At 47.7% G+C, this 18,313-nt stretch overlaps 1 protein-coding gene across 2 annotated transcripts in view; it reads left to right on the top strand.

Moving 5' to 3' along the window:
- The window catches only part of LOC121000970 (1-phosphatidylinositol 4,5-bisphosphate phosphodiesterase gamma-1-like), a 127,900-nt gene that overhangs the window by 87,310 nt on the left and 22,277 nt on the right, over nucleotides 1-18,313 (top strand). For both annotated transcript variants that reach the window (XM_040431814.1, XM_040431815.1), the window contains exons 7-18: nucleotides 107-141; nucleotides 3,652-3,724; nucleotides 4,139-4,240; nucleotides 5,041-5,159; nucleotides 8,199-8,284; nucleotides 10,529-10,649; nucleotides 10,725-10,893; nucleotides 10,970-11,089; nucleotides 11,193-11,300; nucleotides 11,884-12,071; nucleotides 12,325-12,525; nucleotides 13,505-13,624. In XM_040431814.1, coding sequence (XP_040287748.1) covers nucleotides 107-141; nucleotides 3,652-3,724; nucleotides 4,139-4,240; nucleotides 5,041-5,159; nucleotides 8,199-8,284; nucleotides 10,529-10,649; nucleotides 10,725-10,893; nucleotides 10,970-11,089; nucleotides 11,193-11,300; nucleotides 11,884-12,071; nucleotides 12,325-12,525; nucleotides 13,505-13,624 — 1,442 coding nt within the window. The remainder of the gene's footprint in view (nucleotides 1-106; nucleotides 142-3,651; nucleotides 3,725-4,138; nucleotides 4,241-5,040; nucleotides 5,160-8,198; nucleotides 8,285-10,528; nucleotides 10,650-10,724; nucleotides 10,894-10,969; nucleotides 11,090-11,192; nucleotides 11,301-11,883; nucleotides 12,072-12,324; nucleotides 12,526-13,504; nucleotides 13,625-18,313) is intronic.

Raw genomic sequence — 18,313 nt, 5'->3', positions numbered from 1 at the left:
TGGGAGGTGCATGTGATGGGTGGGGCCAGTGGGATGGGAGGAGTCTATGATGTGCGAAGTTTTTTGTTCTAGATATAACTTCATTTTCTTTCCTCTTTGCTTCCAGATCATTGAGCAGCTGGAGCTGTCCTTCCCTCTGCGGTGAGTCAGAGATCTGCGGCTGCACTGCAATAGTCATACTTCTGCCTCGTGCCTCCACCTCTGCTAATGTATGCAGAGTGATATGTGCCAAGGACCCCCCTGGGCACCCTGGAACTGACACCCTCTAACTAACACCCTGGAACTGACACCCTCTAACTAACACCCTGGAACTGACACCCTCTAACTAACACCCTGGAACTGACACCCTGGAACTGACACCCTCTATCTGACACCCTCTATCTGACACCCTGGAACTGACACCCTGGAACTAACACCTTGGAACTGACACCCTCTAACTGACACCCTCTATCTGACACCCTGGAACTGACACCTTGGAACTGACACCCTCTAACTGACACCCTCTAACTAACACCCTGGAACTGACACCCTCTAACTAACACCTTGGAACTGACACCCTCTAACTGAAAGACTCACCTGATGCAAGAGAATAGGTGCCATGAGGATCGGCACAAATGTAGACACCGTATAGTAACACTGCGGAGGGGCCCATAGACCCGTATAGTAACACTGCGGAGGGGCCCATAGACCCGTATAGTAACACTGCGGAGGGGCCCATAGACCCGTATAGTAACACTGCGGAGGGGCCCATAGACCCGTATAGTAACACTGCGGAGGGGCCCATAGACCCGTATAGTAACACTGCGGAGGGGCCCATAGACCCGTATAGTAACACTGCGGAGGGGCCCATAGACCCGTATAGTAACACTGCGGAGGGGCCCATAGACACTGTGTAGTAACACTGCGGAGGGGCCCATAGACCCGTATAGTAACACTGCAGAGGGGCCCATAGACCCGTATAGTAACACTGCGGAGGAGCCCATAGACCCGTATAGTAACACTGCGGAGGGGCCCATAGACACCGTATAGTAACACTGCGGAGGGGCCCATAGACCCGTATAGTAACACTGCGGAGGGGCCCATAGACACTGTATAGTAACACTGTGATGGGGCCCATAGACACCGTATAGTAACACTGCGGAGGGGCCCATAGACCCGTATAGTAACACTGCGGAGGGGCCCATAGACACCGTATAGTAACACTGCGGAGGGGCCCATAGACACCGTATAGTAACACTGCGGAGGGGCCCATAGACACTGTATAGTAACACTGCGGAGGGGCCCATAGACACTGTATAGTAACACTGTGATGGGGCCCATAGACACCGTATACTAACACTGCAGAGGGGCCCATAGACACCGTATAGTAACACTGTGATGGGGCCCATAGACACCGTATAGTAACACTGCGGAGGGGCCTATAGACACCGTATAGTAACACTGCGGAGGGGCCCATAGACACTGTATAGTAACACTGCGGAGGGGCCTATAGACACCGTATAGTAACACTGTGATGGGGCCCATAGACACCGTATAGTAACACTGCAGAGGGGCCCATAGACACCATATACTAACACTGCAGAGGGGCCCATAGACACCCTCAGGGGTCGGATACCTTTTGGATTGTGAATCCGATCCACATGGGCCGATGATTGAGCAGGCTAATGTACTTCCAAATATTGCCCCTTGAAACAACATGCCCAGCGGCTCGTTAGTCATTGACCGCATCGTCTCTATGGGCAGCATATCGGCTGTCGCCTTGTGTAGTCAGGGACGTGCTGCCCACAACACTGAATGTGCCTGAACAATCAGACGATAACCCTGCCATTTACATGTAGACGGAACGGAGCACCGAAATCATCAAATTCTAGTGGACCGTTTACAATACAGAGAGCATTCTAGTGAACAGTTTATAATACAGAGAGCATTCTAGTGAACAGTTTATAATACAGAGAGCATTCTAGTGGACCGTTTATAATACAGAGAGCATTCTAGTGAACAGTTTATAATACAGAGAGCATTCTAGTGGACAGTTTATAATACAGAGAGCATTCTAGTGAACAGTTTACAATACAGAGAGCATTCTAGTGGACAGTTTATAATACAGAGAGCATTCTAGTGAACAGTTTATAATACAGAGAGCATTCTAGTGGACCGTTTACAATACAGAGAGCATTCTAGTGAACAGTTTATAATACAGAGAGCATTCTAGTGGACAGTTTATAATACAGAGAGCATTCTAGTGGACAGTTTATAATACAGAGAGCATTCTAGTGGACAGTTTACAATACAGAGAGCATTCTAGTGGACAGTTTACAATACAGAGAGCATTCTAGTGAACAGTTTATAATACAGAGAGCATTCTAGTGGACAGTTTATAATACAGAGAGCATTCTAGTGGACAGTTTATAATACAGAGAGCATTCTAGTGGACAGTTTATAATACAGAGAGCATTCTAGTGGACAGTTTACAATACAGAGAGCATTCTAGTGAACAGTTTATAATACAGAGAGCATTCTAGTGGACAGTTTATAATACAGAGAGCATTCTAGTGGACAGTTTACAATACAGAGAGTATTCTAGTGGACAGTTTATAATACAGAGAGCATTATAGTGAACAGTTTATAATACAGAGAGCATTCTAGTGGACAGTTTATAATACAGAGTGCATTCTAGTGGACAGTTTATAATACAGAATGCATTCTAGTGGACCGTTTATAATACAGAGAGCATTCTATGGACAGTTTATAATACAGAGAGCATTCTAGTGGACAGTTTATAATACAGAGAGCATTCTAGTGGACAGTTTACAATACAGAGAGCATTCTAGTGGACAGTTTATAATACAGAATGCATTCTAGTGGACAGTTTATAATACAGAGAGCATTCTAGTGGACAGTTTACAATACAGAGAGCATTCTATGGACAGTTTATAATACAGAGAGCATTCTAGTGGACAGTTTATAATACAGAGAGTATTCTAGTGGACAGTTTATAATACAGAGAGTATTCTATGGACAGTTTATAATACAGAGAGCATTCTAGTGGACAGTTTACAATACAGAGAGCATTCTAGTGGACAGTTTATAATACAAAGAGCATTCTAGTGGACAGTTTATAATACAGAGAGCATTCTAGTGGACATTTTATAATACAGAGAGCATTCTAGCGGACCGTTTATAATACAGAGAGTATTCTATGGACAGTTTATAATACAGAGAGCATTATAGTGGACAGTTTATAATACAGAGAGCATTATAGTGGACAGTTTATAATACAGAGAGCATTCTAGTGGACAGTTTACAATACAGAGAGTATTCTATGGACAGTTTATAATACAGAGAGCATTCTAGTGGACAGTTTATAATACAGAGAGTATTCTATGGACAGTTTATAATACAGAGAGCATTCTAGTGGACAGTTTATAATACAGAGAGCATTCTATGGACAGTTTATAATACAGAGAGTATTCTAGTGGACAGTTTATAATACAGAGAGTATTCTAGTGGACAGTTTATAATACAGAGAGCATTCTAGTGGACAGTTTATAATACAGAGAGTATTCTAGTGGACAGTTTATAATACAGAGAGCATTCTAGTGATAAATATACAATGTGTGGAAGATTTTCAGTCCAGTCTTTTCTCCCCAGGAATGTTGATCGCCCCTCGCTGTGCCAAATCTCACTGTACGACTTTCAACGTTTCCTACAATTTGATCAGAAGGTAAGAAATGCAAACTGAGGGCTGTATTACACTGGCTGAGCGCTCGTTAGTGATGATCTGGCAGAGTAATACTGCCACCGCTCATTCATTGGGCAATACAGGTTTTTAAGCATGCAATTAAGCAAGCATCATCTGCTCCCGGCAACTGGTCAGTATGAGGACAAGCGATGGCATTAGTGATCGCTCCTCCCCATACTGTGGAGGAGATCGCTGCATGTAATTAATAGCAGCGGTCTCCTATATTAACGAAAAGGCGATTGCCAGGAAGGAACGCATCCCTCCCAACAGTCGTCTGCAAAATCTTTCAATGTAATGCAGCCTTAAGGGCTGGTGATCCTGCTATATCGTGTGATGTAAACATCGGGACCCCCATGATCTCCACCCTGACATGTGATTACTGTAATCTCATTGCAGGAAGCCTGGGCCTCTGACCTTGGTAAAGTGAGGGAATTTCTATGCAATTACTTACGAGACACTGATGTGGAAATGTCGGAGCCGGTGCTGCAGCTGGACGATGTAAGTCAGCCAGATGTGGAGTCCAGTGCAGCCTGGGGGCCCCAGACCCCTGATGGTCTTCACACCACACAAATACACAGAGGACATGATGGGTCAAGTGACTCCTACCTGCTACATCCAGAGCTGTGTGCTCAATGCTGCTGTCACATCCAGAGCTGTATTCAAAATTCTGCTTCCATATCCTGTACTACACTTCAGTAACACTCAAAAGTGCATTTACAATTCTGCTGTTACATTATATCTAAAACTCCACTCACACTTAGAGCTGCATTCACAATTCTACTCTCATCATGTACAGTTATTATACTCCATTCACACCCTGAGCTGCATAAATCATTCTGCTCTTATATCTGCTGCATTCACGATTCTGCTGTTGCATCACATTTTAAACTCCAATCACACCCAGAGCTGCATTAATAATTCTACTACTTCCTGTCTTGTTCTTCAGTCGCACCTGATGGTACCGCTTGATTGTGATTATAGCTGTGAATGTGAGCGGCCCATAAGATACGAGGCTACAGCATAAGTGTGATTGCAGCTCTGGATGGGGCTAGAGGGATGTAACATCAAAATTGCAAATGCAGCTCTGGATGTGAGGCTACCTTAAAAGCACACTTTATATCCTGTCTTCCATTGTACCCCCCCTCCACCATTTACACGATGTCAGACGTCATATGCTCAGGGATTTGCACAGTAGTATCACAATCTGTGTCAGTGAATGGAGACAGCGCAGCGCTGGGAGTTGCGTTCACAGTGGTCTAGCGCACCCTGGTGGTCACATTCTGTTCTTGCATCCTCAGTTCCTGACGTATCTCTTCTCCAAAGAAAACTCAATTATGGATTCCAAGTACGAGAGCGTGGTGCCGGAGGAGATGAATTACCCCCTGTCCCAGTACTGGATCTCCTCCTCACATAACACGTAAGACTGACCGCACTGAATGTATACTCAGCGTGTCCATGTTAAGAACGCCCCTCATCCAGCAGACAAAGGGCTCGGTACAGTGCTCCCTTTCAATGGGCCCTGTGTCACCTAGTTAGGAACATTTCCATTCACTGACAGCAAGCAAAGATCCTGAAAGTGGTGGGGAAACTAAATAGCCCTTCAGAAAGTTGCAGAGCTTTTCAAGCTTCATTTAGATAAATACAGAACGCTAGAATGGGGTTATCTCTTACTCTTATATACATTGTCAAGGGCCCGCCACTTTTTGTTACCGATTCCTATCACACGTGTGAAGGGCCTATACAGAGAGGGGGGGCGGCCATAGCAAAAACGTTACATGGGGAAACATAAGGACCATACTTGTCTCACTCCTGGTTAGTTCCTTCAAGTCTCATACCATAGACACAGGGCATGTGATGCAGTGGGGGGACCATAATGTGAGGGGGCAAGCACTCAACTGCTTCCCCTTGGTTGCTGTGTGACTGTCTCAGCAGTGATCTGCAACTGCCACTAGGGGGAGCTCACTACATACAGATTATACAGCCACCACTAGGGGGAGCTTACTACATACAAATTATACAGCCACCACTAGAGGGAGCTCACTACATACAGATTATACAGCCACCACTAGAGGGAGCTCACTGCATACAGATTATACAGCCACCACTAGGGGGAGCTCACTATATACAGATTATACAGCCACCACTAGGAGGAGCTCTTTACATGCAGATTATACAGCCACCACTAGAGGGAGCTCACTACATACAGATTATACAGCCACCACTAGGGGGAGCTCACTGCATACAGATTATACAGCCACCACTAGGGGGAACTCACTGCATACAGATTATACAGCCACCACTAAAGGGAGCTCACTACATACAGATTATACAGCCGCCACTAGGGGGAGTTTACTACATACAGATTATACAGCCGCCACTAGGGGGAGCTCACTACATACAGATTATACAGCCACCACTAGAGGGAGCTCACTACATACAGATTATACAGCCACCACTAGAGGGAGCTCACTACATACAGATTATACAGCCACCACTAGAGGGAGCTCACTACATACAGATTATACAGCCACCACTAGAGGGAGCTCACTACATACAGATTATACAGCCACCACTAGAGGGAGCTCACTACATACAGATTATACAGCCACCACTAGAGGGAGCTCACTACATACAGATTATACAGCCACCACTAGAGGGAGCTCACTACATAGAGATTATACAGCCACCACTAGAGGGAGCTCACTACATAGAGATTATACAGCCACCACTAGAGGGAGCTCACTACATACAGATTATACAGCCACCACTAGAGGGAGCTCACTACATACAGATTATACAGCCACCACTAGAGGGAGCTCACAACATACAGATTATACAGTCAGAAAACCTCTTTAACCCTTCCAAGCAGATAGTGCCATAATAATAAGAGTGCCTCATAGTGCAACCAAAAGTAATTTTGCTCTGTATCTCCTGCCAGCAATCAGTAACGGTACCCACATAGTGCCCACAGAATAATTGTACCAATCAGATAAAACCATGCTCCCAGCAGTAAGTGTCCACAATTTCCCCCAAAATAATTGTGCCAGTGGGATCGCCCCCTAATATAACAGTGCCAGGCATGGTGCTCCTGCTGTTCCCTCAACATTACTGATACCCTCATATTAGCCCTGAAATATTGTGTTAAAGGACCTTATAGTGGCATAATTGTGCCCCACGTGCTCCTAAAAGTAACAGAGCCAACAACATGTCCCAGAGAAAAACACCCTACCCTGTTCCCATGTTGCCCACATTGGTGCAGGTCTCTTGTGAGCGCTCTGCAGGACGGTGCAGGCCGCCATGCTGATGTTATTGCTCTTGCCTACGCTGCAGACCTTCCCTCTTGTAGGCCTCAGGCCCAGAGAGGTCTTCAGTCTTACGGGAGAACGACATTCACACCCTAAGCACTCAGATAAAGTTTAGAGTGGCTCTTGTCTCCTGTGGGACCCACTGGCGATCAGCTGTCAATGGCGATCGACGGTCTGCAGACCCATGGTGTACATCCACATGCAGTGAGTTCCCTCTAGTGGTGGCTGCAGGCAGACAAGAATTATATAATTAAGATGCACAAAGCCCAGGAGTCCCCTCACGAATCTGTGGGAGTCCCCTCACGAATCTGTGGGAGTCCCCTCACGAATCTGTGGGAGTCCCCTCACGAATCTGTGGGAATCTCCTCAGTGAGTGTCCACTAAGGTGTCAAGCCTGCTCGGGAGTCAGGGGGAGTCCACTCAGGAGTCCGCTGGGGAGTCCTCTCGGGAGTCCACTGGGGAGTCCTCTCGGGAGTCAGCGGGAGTCCGCTCGGGAGTCAGCGGGAGTCCGCTCGGGAGTCAGCGGGAGTCCTCTCGGGAGTCAGCGGGAGTCCGCTCGGGAGTCAGCGGGAGTCGGCTCGGGAGTCAAGGGGAGTCCTCTCGGGAGTCAGCGGGAGTCCGCTCGGGAGTCAGCGGGAGTCCGCTCGGGAGTCAGCGGGAATCCGCTGGGGAGTCCTCTCGGGAGTCAGCTGGAGTCCGCTGGGGAGTCCTCTCGGGAGTCAGCGGGAGTCCGCTCGGGAGTCCGCTGGGGAGTCCTCTCGGGAGTCAGCGGGAGTCGGCTGGGGAGTCAAGGGGAGTCCTCTCGGGAGTCAGCGGGAGTCCGCTCGGGAGTCCGTTCAGGAGTCCGCTGGGGAGTCCTCTCGGGAGTCAGCGGGAGTCCGCTGGGGAGTCAAGGGGAGTCCGCTCGGGAGTCAGCGGGAGTCCGCTTGGGAGTCAGTGGGAGTCCGCTCCAGAGTCAGTGGTCATCCATTCACAGCGAGTCTTGCTCCTTTGATTATTTCTCTGTACGCCTCGGGTTCGCCATCTCTTGTTTGCCCCCGCTGAGGCGGTGAGGACGGGGGGTGCAGGGTCACAGCTCCAGTCCAGAAAGGAAACGGCCTGCCCCACACATGAAGCCATAACCCGGAGTGACTGTGCTCTCTTCTCTCCAGGTATCTGACAGGAGATCAGTTCTCCAGCGAGTCCTCACTAGAGGCGTACGCCCGCTGCCTCCGCATGGGCTGCCGCTGCATCGAGCGTAAGTACCACAACCATCACTAGATAAGAAGGAGTTAATAGAAGGAGCAGAATATACACAGGGGGAGAGATTTATCAAAACTGGTGTAATGGAAAACTGGCTGAACTGCCCCTAGCAACCAATCAGATTCCACCTTTCATTTTCCAAAGGAGCTCTGAAAAATGTACGGTGGAATCTGATTGGTTGCTATGGGCAGGTGAGCCAGTTTCGGTTTGCATGACCATTTTTGATAAATTTCTATGTATACAGGGCAAGAATTCGCCTCAGGTTGGACCGTGGCTAAAATCTCGGGAAACCCCTTTAATCCGTTACTAAATCGAGAATTCAGTGTATTCCGATACAGTGATGCCACCTGCAGGCTCCGGGTCCAATTAAGTCACTTACCACCATAGCCCCCCTGACTCAGTCACTTACCACCATAGCCCCCCTGACTCAGTCACTTACCACCATAGCCCCCCTGACTCAGTCACCTACCACCATAGACCCCCTGACTCAGTAACTTACCACCATAGCCCCCCTGACTCAGTCACCTACCACCATAGACCCCCTGACTCAGTCACTTACCACCATAGCCCCCCTGACTCAGTCACTTACCACCATAGCCCCCCTGACTCAGTCACCTACCACCATAGACCCCCTGACTCAGTAACTTACCACCATAGCCCCCCTGACTCAGTCACCTACCACCATAGCCCCCCTGACTCAGTCACTTACCACCATAGCCCCCCTGACTCAGTCACCTACCACCATAGACCCCCTGACTCAGTAACTTACCACCATAGCCCCCCTGACTCAGTCACCTACCACCATAGACCCCCTGACTCAGTCACTTACCACCATAGCCCCCCTGACTCAGTCACCTACCACCATAGACCCCCTGACTCAGTAACTTACCACCATAGCCCCCCTGACTCAGTCACCTACCACCATAGACCCCCTGACTCAGTCACTTACCACCATAGCCCCCCTAAATCAGTCACTTACCACCATAGCCCCCCTGACTCAGTCACCTACCTCCATACCCCCCTGACTCAGTCACCTACCACCATACCCCCCTGACTCAGTCACTTACCACCATAGACCCCCTGACTCAGTCACCTACCACCATAGACCCCCTGACTCAGTCACCTACCACCATAGACCCCCTGACTCAGTCACCTACCACCATAGTCCCCCTGACTCAGTCACCTACCACCATAGCCCCCCTGACTCAGTCAATTACCACTATAGCCCCCCTGACTCAGTCACCTACCACCATAGCCCCCCTGACTCAGTCACCTACCACCATAGCCCCCCTGACTCAGTCACCTACCACCATAGCCCCCCTGACTCAGTCACCTACCACCATAGCCTCCCTGACTCAGTCACCTACCACCATAGCCCCCCTGACTCAGTCACCTACCACCATAGCCCCCCTGACTCAGTCACCTACCACCATAGCCCCCACACGTCACCAATTATAACCAGATGTGACATCAGTTTTAGAAAGAAAGGGATGCAAATGAGCTGATGTCTCCAGGGGTAAGGCAGCTATCCTACAAAAGGGCCGAACATTGACTTATAGGATAGCTGCCTTACATCTGGTGGCATTAGAGGCGGGGCTTGCTAAGACCTCATTTGCATCCCTTTCTTCCCAGAATTCCAGAGGGGCATGAATGGCCTATAAGTCTCCTCATACCGATTAAGGCGCTCTCCCCAAGGAGAGATAGTACCCCCAAATTGGTTGTGGGTCATATACTTGCAACTCTATTTTACCCGTTATTTTCTAGGGGCCACCGTCGGGTGTGCCCACATGGGGCGTATATGCAGAGGGTTTTTTGATGCATTATTTTTGTACAGCGGGAGTAGTATGATGTCAATTTATCCTGCAGATTCCTGTCGTGGATTTCACCCTTTGCAATGCACATCAAAATTTGTGTCAAAATCGGAATGGATTTTGACGCAGATTTGCAGTGGATTCGTTTCAGCAAAATATGCCCCTCGTGAACATACCCTCTAATGGGCTCTCTGCTTTAAGCAATCATTTTGGTAAAATGTTCCCCAATCATTGGATCGTCCACTGATAGGACCCCCAGTGATCAGCTGCACTGTGAAAGAAGTGCTCAGTTTCCCTGCAGCGCCTCTGCAGGAGAAGTGAAGCATTACATGTGTCGGGTCCTCCAGAGCGATGGACTGTCTTTCTAGCCTTTTGAAATGAGTTTTGTAAAGCAGGCAGCCCTTTTAACCAGTCTCTCCAATTACCAGTGGATTGCTGGGACGGGCCAGACGACCTGCCGATCATCTACCATGGGCACACCCTGACGTCCAAGATCAAGTTCCTGGATGTGCTGCACACCATTAAGGACAACGCCTTCGTCACGTCAGAGTAAGGAGCATGCAATTGTCACGTTTACTGCTGTGGTGCCTGGTCCGGTCATGGAGTAAGGGTTTTGTGCCGCAGGTACCCTGTCATCTTGTCCATCGAGGACCACTGCAGCGTCATGCAGCAGAGGAACATGGCCTACTACTTCAAGAAGGTCTTTGGGGACATGCTTCTGACCAAGCCGGTGGACATCAACGCCGATGAGCTGCCATCTCCGAATCAGCTGAAGAAGAAGATCCTGATAAAGGTAAATGTGGGCGGAGCCTCCGGTGACCCGTCAGACGCGTGGGACGGCAAACTCACTATCGTGTCCTTCTCCTCAGCACAAGAAGCTGGTGGAAGGAAACCTGTACGAGGAGGTGTCCACGGCCAGCTACTCCGAGAATGACATCAGCAACTCCATCAAGAACGGCATCCTGTACCTCGAGGACCCCATAGATCATGTATGTAAGCAGCATTGAGCGCGAGCTCTTCAGCCCAGGGGTGATGGGAGTAGTGCTGCACTATCCTACAGTTACAACTTCTCTCACTGTCTTGTGTCTTCAGACCTGGAGTCCACATTACTTCGTCCTCACGAGCAACAAAATCTACTACTCGGAGGAGACGTCGCGGTACCAGTCCAGTGAGGACGAGGAGGAGACCGAGCCGAAAGAGGTGAGGACATCCCTATGGCGGTCACCATTACCAGGACTGTCACATTTTCCTCCTAATGCGGACTCTCCTACCTCCTACCGCATACGGCGGGTCCGCAATACATGGGCAACGGCCCGTGTGCACTCCGCATCACGGAGGCCGACCCATTTACTTGAATGGGTCCGCAATCACGGACATGCGGAACGGAAGCACGGATCGGAACCCCATGGAAGCACTAAGGAGTGCACTTCCGTGGAGTTTCTGTCCGCGCCTCCACACTTGTTCTATTTTTTTGCGGTGCGGACGGATCACGGACCCATTCAAGTTGAATGGGTCTCGATCCGTCCCGGCCGCTGCACGGACGTCGCAAAATTGCGGTCCCCAATGCACAGAACGGATGCACAACGTTCGTGTGCAAGAGGCCTTACACTGTCACATTGCAACAAACCCACTGCAGCGACTGTGAATGATTCAAGGTACAATGGTGTGAATACCGCAGCGGCCAGAACGTGATGTATCACAGTGTGAGCTGCAGCTCGGAAAGTGATGGCGCCGCTGCTCTCCTAGGTCATCGATTAGATCAGTAATGACGATTGTCTTTCAGGAATTGAATAATAACGAGCTGCACTTCAGTGAGAAGTGGTTCCATGGGAAGCTGGGCGGCGGGCGCGACGGACGCCACATTGCTGAGAAGCTGCTGCACGAATATTGCACAGAGACTGGAGGGAAGGACGGAACCTTCCTAGTTCGCGAGAGCGAGACCTTCGTGGGTGACTACACGCTGTCATTCTGGTGAGACTTCTGCATCCGCTATGTCGATTTTACCGCAGATCAGCTGTGGCTGCCTGTGAATGTCAGCAAGTGTTCTCATTCACTGACAGCAAGCAGAGATCTGACAGGGGGAGCAGATCTTAGTCTTTCTAGGCCCCCACTAACATCTCAGAGATCACGTGACCCGTCGGCTGTGAACGTACAGCACCCACAGGTAGGGTGAGGTGGGGTGTCCATAGATTTCATACATCGCTCTGTCTCTGATCTCCGCCAGGCGTTCCAACCGCGTCCAGCACTGCCGCATTCACTCCAGGCAGGAGGCCGGCGCCACCAAATTCTACCTGACAGACAACCTGGTGTTTGACAGTCTGTACGGCCTGATCTGCCACTACCGGGAGGTGCCGCTGCGCTGCAACGAGTTCGAGATGCGTCTGACGGACCCGGTGCCCCAACCCAACGCCCATGAGAGCAAAGAGTAAGACGCCTGCCTGCTGAGCCATGTATCTAACCCTATCCTGTGTGATACTGAGCCGTGTATCTAATTGTATCATGTGTGATACTGTCTGCTGAGCTGTGTATCTAATCCTATCATGTGTGATACTGAGCCGTGTATCTAATTGTATCCTGTGTGATACTGTCTGCTGAGCTGTGTATCTAATCCTATCCTGTGTGATACTGTCTGCTGAGCTGTGTATCTAATCCTATCATGTGTGATACCGTCTGCTGGGCTGTGTATCTAATCCTATCCTGTGTGATACTGTCTGCTGAGCTGTGTATCTAATCCTATCCTGTGTGATACTGTCTGCTGAGCTGTGTATCTAACCCTATCCTGTGTGATACTGTCTGCTGAGCCATGTATCTAATCCTATCCTGTGTGATACTGTCTGCTGAGCTGTGTATCTAATCCTATCCTGTGTGATACTGTCTGCTGAGCTGTGTATCTAATCCTATCCTGTGTGATACTGTCTGCAGAGCTGTGTATCTAATCCTATCATGTGTGATACTGTCTGCTGAGCTGTGTATCTAATCCTATCCTGTGTGATACTGTCTGCTGAGCTGTGTATCCAATCCTATCCTGTGTGATACTGTCTGCTGAGCTGTGTATCTAATCTGATAAGGTGTGATACTGTCTGCTGAACTGTGTATCTAATCTGATAAGGTGTGATACTGTCTGCTGAGCTGTGTATCTAATCTTGTCATGTGTGATACTGTCTGCTGAGCTGTGTATCTAATCCTATGATGTGTGATACTGTTTGCTGAGCTGTGTATCTAATCCTATCCTGTGTGATACTGACTGCTGAGCTGTATATCTAATACTATCATGTTTGATACTGTCTGCTGAGCTGTGTATCTAATCCTGTTCTGTATGACACTGTCTGCTGAGCTGCTGTATATAAGCCATTCATGTGTAATACTATCTGCTGGGCTGTGTATCTAAGCCTTTTATCTTTCAGATGGTACCATGTCAGCCTCACCCGTCTGCAGGCAGAGCATATGTTAATGAGAGTGCCCAGAGATGGCGCCTTCCTGGTGCGGAAGCGAAATGAACCAAACTCCTGTGCCATTTCCTTCAGGTGAGACAGAGCGCCAGGAGAGGAGGGGCTACAGATGCCATGTGTCCTTACACCAATAATGTATCATCTGTATGTAGTGAGCTCCCTCTAGTGGTGACTGTATATATCTGTATGCAGTAATCTCCTGAGCTCCCCTAGTGGTGGCTGTATATATCTGTATGTAGTAATATCCTGAGCACCCTCTAGTAGTCGCAGTATATATCTGTATGTAGTAATCTCCTGAGCTCCCTCTAGTGGTGGCTGTACACTGCGTGCAGAATTATTAGGCAAATGAGTATTTTGACCACATCATCCTCTTTATGCATGTTGTCTTACTCCGAGCTGTATAGGCTCGAAAGCCTACTACCAATTAAGCATATTAGGGGATGTGCATCTCTGTAATGAGAAGGGGTGTGGTCTAATGACATCAACACCCTATATTAGGTGTGCATAATTATTAGGCAACTTCCTTTCCTTTGGCAAAATGGGTCAAAAGAAGGACTTGACAGGCTCAGAAAAGTCAAAAATAGTGAGATATCTTGCAGAGGGATGCAGCACTCTTAAAATTGCAAAGCTTCTGAAGCGTGATCATCGAACAATCAAGCGTTTCATTCAAAATAGTCAACAGGGTCGCAAGAAGCGTGTGGAAAAACCAAGGCGCAAAATAACTGCCCATGAACTGAGAAAAGTCAAGCGTGCAGCTGCCAAGATGCCACTTGCCACCAGTTTGGCCATATTTCAGAGCTGCAACATCACTGGAGTGCCCAAAAGCACAAGGTGTGCAATACTCAGAGACATGGCCAAGGTAAGAAAGGCTGAAAGACGACCACCACTGAACAAGACACACAAGCTGAAACGTCAAGACTGGGCCAAGAAATATCTCAAGACTGATTTTTCTAAGGTTTTATGGACTGATGAAATGAGAGTGAGTCTTGATGGGCCAGATGGATGGGCCCGTGGCTGGATTGGTAAAGGAAAGAGAGTTCCAGTCCGACTCAGACGCCAGCAAGGTGGAGGTGGAGTACTGGTTTGGGCTGGTATCATCAAAGATGAGCTTGTGGGGCCTTTTCGGGTTGAGGATGGAGTCAAGCTCAACTCCCAGTCCTACTGCCAGTTTCTGGAAGACACCTTCTTCAAGCAGTGGTACAGGAAGAAGTCTGCATCCTTCAAGAAAAACATGATTTTCATGCAGGACAATGCTCCATCACACGCGTCCAAGTACTCCACAGCGTGGCTGGCAAGAAAGGGTATAAAAGAAGAAAATCTAATGACATGGCCTCCTTGTTCACCTGATCTGAACCCCATTGAGAACCTGTGGTCCATCATCAAATGTGAGATTTACAAGGAGGGAAAACAGTACACCTCTCTGAACAGTGTCTGGGAGGCTGTGGTTGCTGCTGCACGCAATGTTGATGTTGAACAGATCAAAACACTGACAGAATCCATGGATGGCAGGCTTTTGAGTGTCCTTGCAAAGAAAGGTGGCTATATTGGTCACTGATTTGTTTTTGTTTTGTTTTTGAATGTCAGAAATGTATATTTGTGAATGTTGAGATGTTATATTGGTTTCACTGGTAAAAATAAATAATTGAAATGGGTATATATTAGTTTTTTGTTAAGTTGCCTAATAATTATGCACAGTAATAGTCACCTGCACACACAGATATCCCCATAAAATAGCTAAAAATAAAAACAAACTAAAAACTACTTCCAAAAATATTCAGCTTTGATATTAATGAGTTTTTTGGGTTCATTGAGAACATGGTTGTTGTTCAATAATAAAATTAATCCTCAAAAATACAACTTGCCTAATAATTCTGCACTCCCTGTATATATCTGTATGCAGTAATCTCCTGAGCTCCCTCTAGTGGTGGCTGTATATATCTGTATGTAGTAATCTCCTGAGCTCCCTCTAGTGGTGGCTGTATATATCTGTATGCAGTAATCTCCTGAGCTCCCTCTAGTGGTGGCTGTATATATCTGTATGTAGTAATCTCCTGAGCTCCCTCTAGTGGTGGCTGTATAAATCTGTATGCAGTAATCTCCTGAGCTCCCTCTAGTGGTGGCTGTATATATCTGTATGTAGTCCTCTCCTGAGCTCCCTCAAGTGGTGGCTGTAAATATCTGTATGCAGTAATCGCCTGAGCTCCCTCTAGTGGTGGCTGTATATATCTGTATGCAGTAATCTCCTGAGCTCCCTCTAGTGGTGTCTGTATATATCTGTATGTAGTCATCTCCTGAGCTCCCTCTAGTGGTGGCTGTATATATCTGTATGTAGTAATCTCCTGAGCCCCCTCTACTGGTGCTGTATATATCTGTATGTAGTCATCTCCTAAACTCCCACTAGTGGTGGCTGTATATATCTGTATGTAGTAATCTCCTGAGCTCCCTCTAGTGGTGGCTGTATATATCTGTATGTAGTAATCTCCTGAGCTCTCTCTAGTGGTGGCTGTATATATCTGTATGCAGTAATCTCCTGAGCTTCCTCTAGTGGTGGCTGTATATATCTGTATGTAGTAATCTCCTGAGCTTCCTCTAGTGGTAGCTGTATATATCTGTATGTAGTAATCTCCTGAGCTCCCTCTAGTGGTGGCTGTATATATCTGTATGTAGTAATCTCCTGGGCTCCCTCTAGTGGTAGCTGTATATATCTGTATGTAGTAATCTCCTGAGCTCCCTCTAGTGGTGGCTGTTTATATCTGTATGTAGTAATTTCCTGAGCTCCCTCTAGTGGTGGCTGTATATATCTGTATGTAGTGATCTCCTGAGCTCCCTCTAGTGGTGGCTGTATATATCTGTATGCAGTAATCTCCTGAGCTCCCTCTAGTGGTGGCTGTATATATCTGTATGTAGTAAGCTCCTGAGCTCCCTCTAGTGGTGGCTGTATATATCTGTATGCAGCAATCTCCTGGGCTCCCTCTAGTGGTGGCTGTATATATCTGTATGCAGTAATCTCCTGAGCTCCCTCTAATGGTGGCTGTATATATCTGTATGTAGTAAGCTCCTGAGCTCCCTCTAGTGGTGGCTGTATATATCTGTATGCAGCAATCTCCTGAGCTCCCTCTAGTGGTGGCTGTATATATCTGTATGCAGTAATCTCCTGAGCTCCCTCTAGTGGTGGATGTATATAGCTGTATGTAGTAATCTCCTGAGCTCCCTCTAGTGGTGGCTGTATATATGTATGTAGTAATCTCCTGAGCTCCCTCTAGTGGTGGCTGTATATATCTGTATGTAGTAATCTCCTGAGCTCCGCCTAGTGGTGGCTGTATATATCTGTATGCAGTAATCTCCTGAGCTCCCTCTAGTGGTGGCTGTATATATCTGTATGCAGTAATCTCCTGAGCTCCCTCTAGTGGTGGCTGTATATATCTGTATGTAGTAATCTCCTGAGCTCCCTCTAGTGGTGGCTGTATATATCTGTATGCAGTAATCTCCTGAGCTCCCTCTAGTGGTGACTGTATATATCTGTATGTAGTAATATCCTGAGCTCACTCTAGTGTTGGCTGTATATATCTGTATGTAGTAATCTCCTGAGCTCCCTCTAGTGGTGGCTGTATATATCTGTATGTAGTAGTCTCCTGAGCTCCCTCTAGTGGTGGCTGTATATATCTGTATGCAGTAATCTCCTGAGCTCCCTCTAGTGGTGGCTGTATATATCTGTATGTAGTAATCTCCTGAGCTCCCTCTAGTGGTGGCTGTATATATCTGTATGTAGTAATCTCCTGAGCTCCCTCTAGTGGTGGCTGTATATATCTGTATGTAGTAATCTCCTGAGCTCCCTCTAGTGGTGGCTGTATATATCTGTATGTAGTAATCTCCTGAGCTCCCTCTAGTGGTGGCTGTATATATCTGTATGTAGTAATCTCCTGAGCTCCCTCTAGTGGTGACTGTATATATATGTATGTAGTGAGCTGCCCCTAGTGGTGTCTGCCGGTAGCCTGTGTAATGTGAAGCAGGGAGTTTGGATTTCTGGACCTATTTAAAATAATAAATGAAATGACTCCCCTGGCTCCATGTTTTGTATTATATTTGTGCACCCCTGTTCATGTGTACAGCGCCATGGAATAAATGCTGATAATCATGACCACCAGTCGTCCATAAGTTCTGTTCTTGGAGTCCATCCATGCTGCTGACTGCGGCAGTGGTCCTCATCCTTGAGATGCCAAATCTTCTTTGATACCCACCCACACACCTCAGCCTATTTATTATAATGTACAATTTGCGGGGGGCCGCTCACAACCTTCCAGATTTTTCCACCGTGGATTAGAAATCAGTGTTGTTGGAAAAAAAAAAAAGTATCGCTGCCCCTTCCCGCTGTGAAAGCCAATCAGGAAGAGCGCTGGATGGAAGTCACACTGCAAATCTGCGGGTCAGAGTAAGACTTCTGCCGTGGATGCTATGGCGGTGTTTCCAGACGTAGAATGCCCCATCTGAACGTGGATTTACATAAGATTTACCGTCTCCAGTGCATGGACTGATATTACCTCGCTATATGGGGGGGGGATCCTCTCACTGCAGTAGACCCCATCCTTACCCACAATTCTCTGCTGCATAGGGTCTCTTTGCCCGGCTCCCGAACCGTATCACCATAATGATCTCTGAATATCATCCACCTCTCCACGTCTTTGTCACCACCAGACATCTGAGAAGCTCTGACAGATGTTCTTCAGAACCTCCCACTTGAGGTTTCTTTTGTTTTGCTTTAGTTTC

Source organism: Bufo bufo, chromosome 5, assembly GCF_905171765.1.
Source record: "Bufo bufo chromosome 5, aBufBuf1.1, whole genome shotgun sequence".
NCBI classification, from domain to species: Eukaryota; Metazoa; Chordata; class Amphibia; order Anura; family Bufonidae; genus Bufo; species Bufo bufo.
This window is presented reverse-complemented; position numbering and strand designations above follow the sequence as displayed.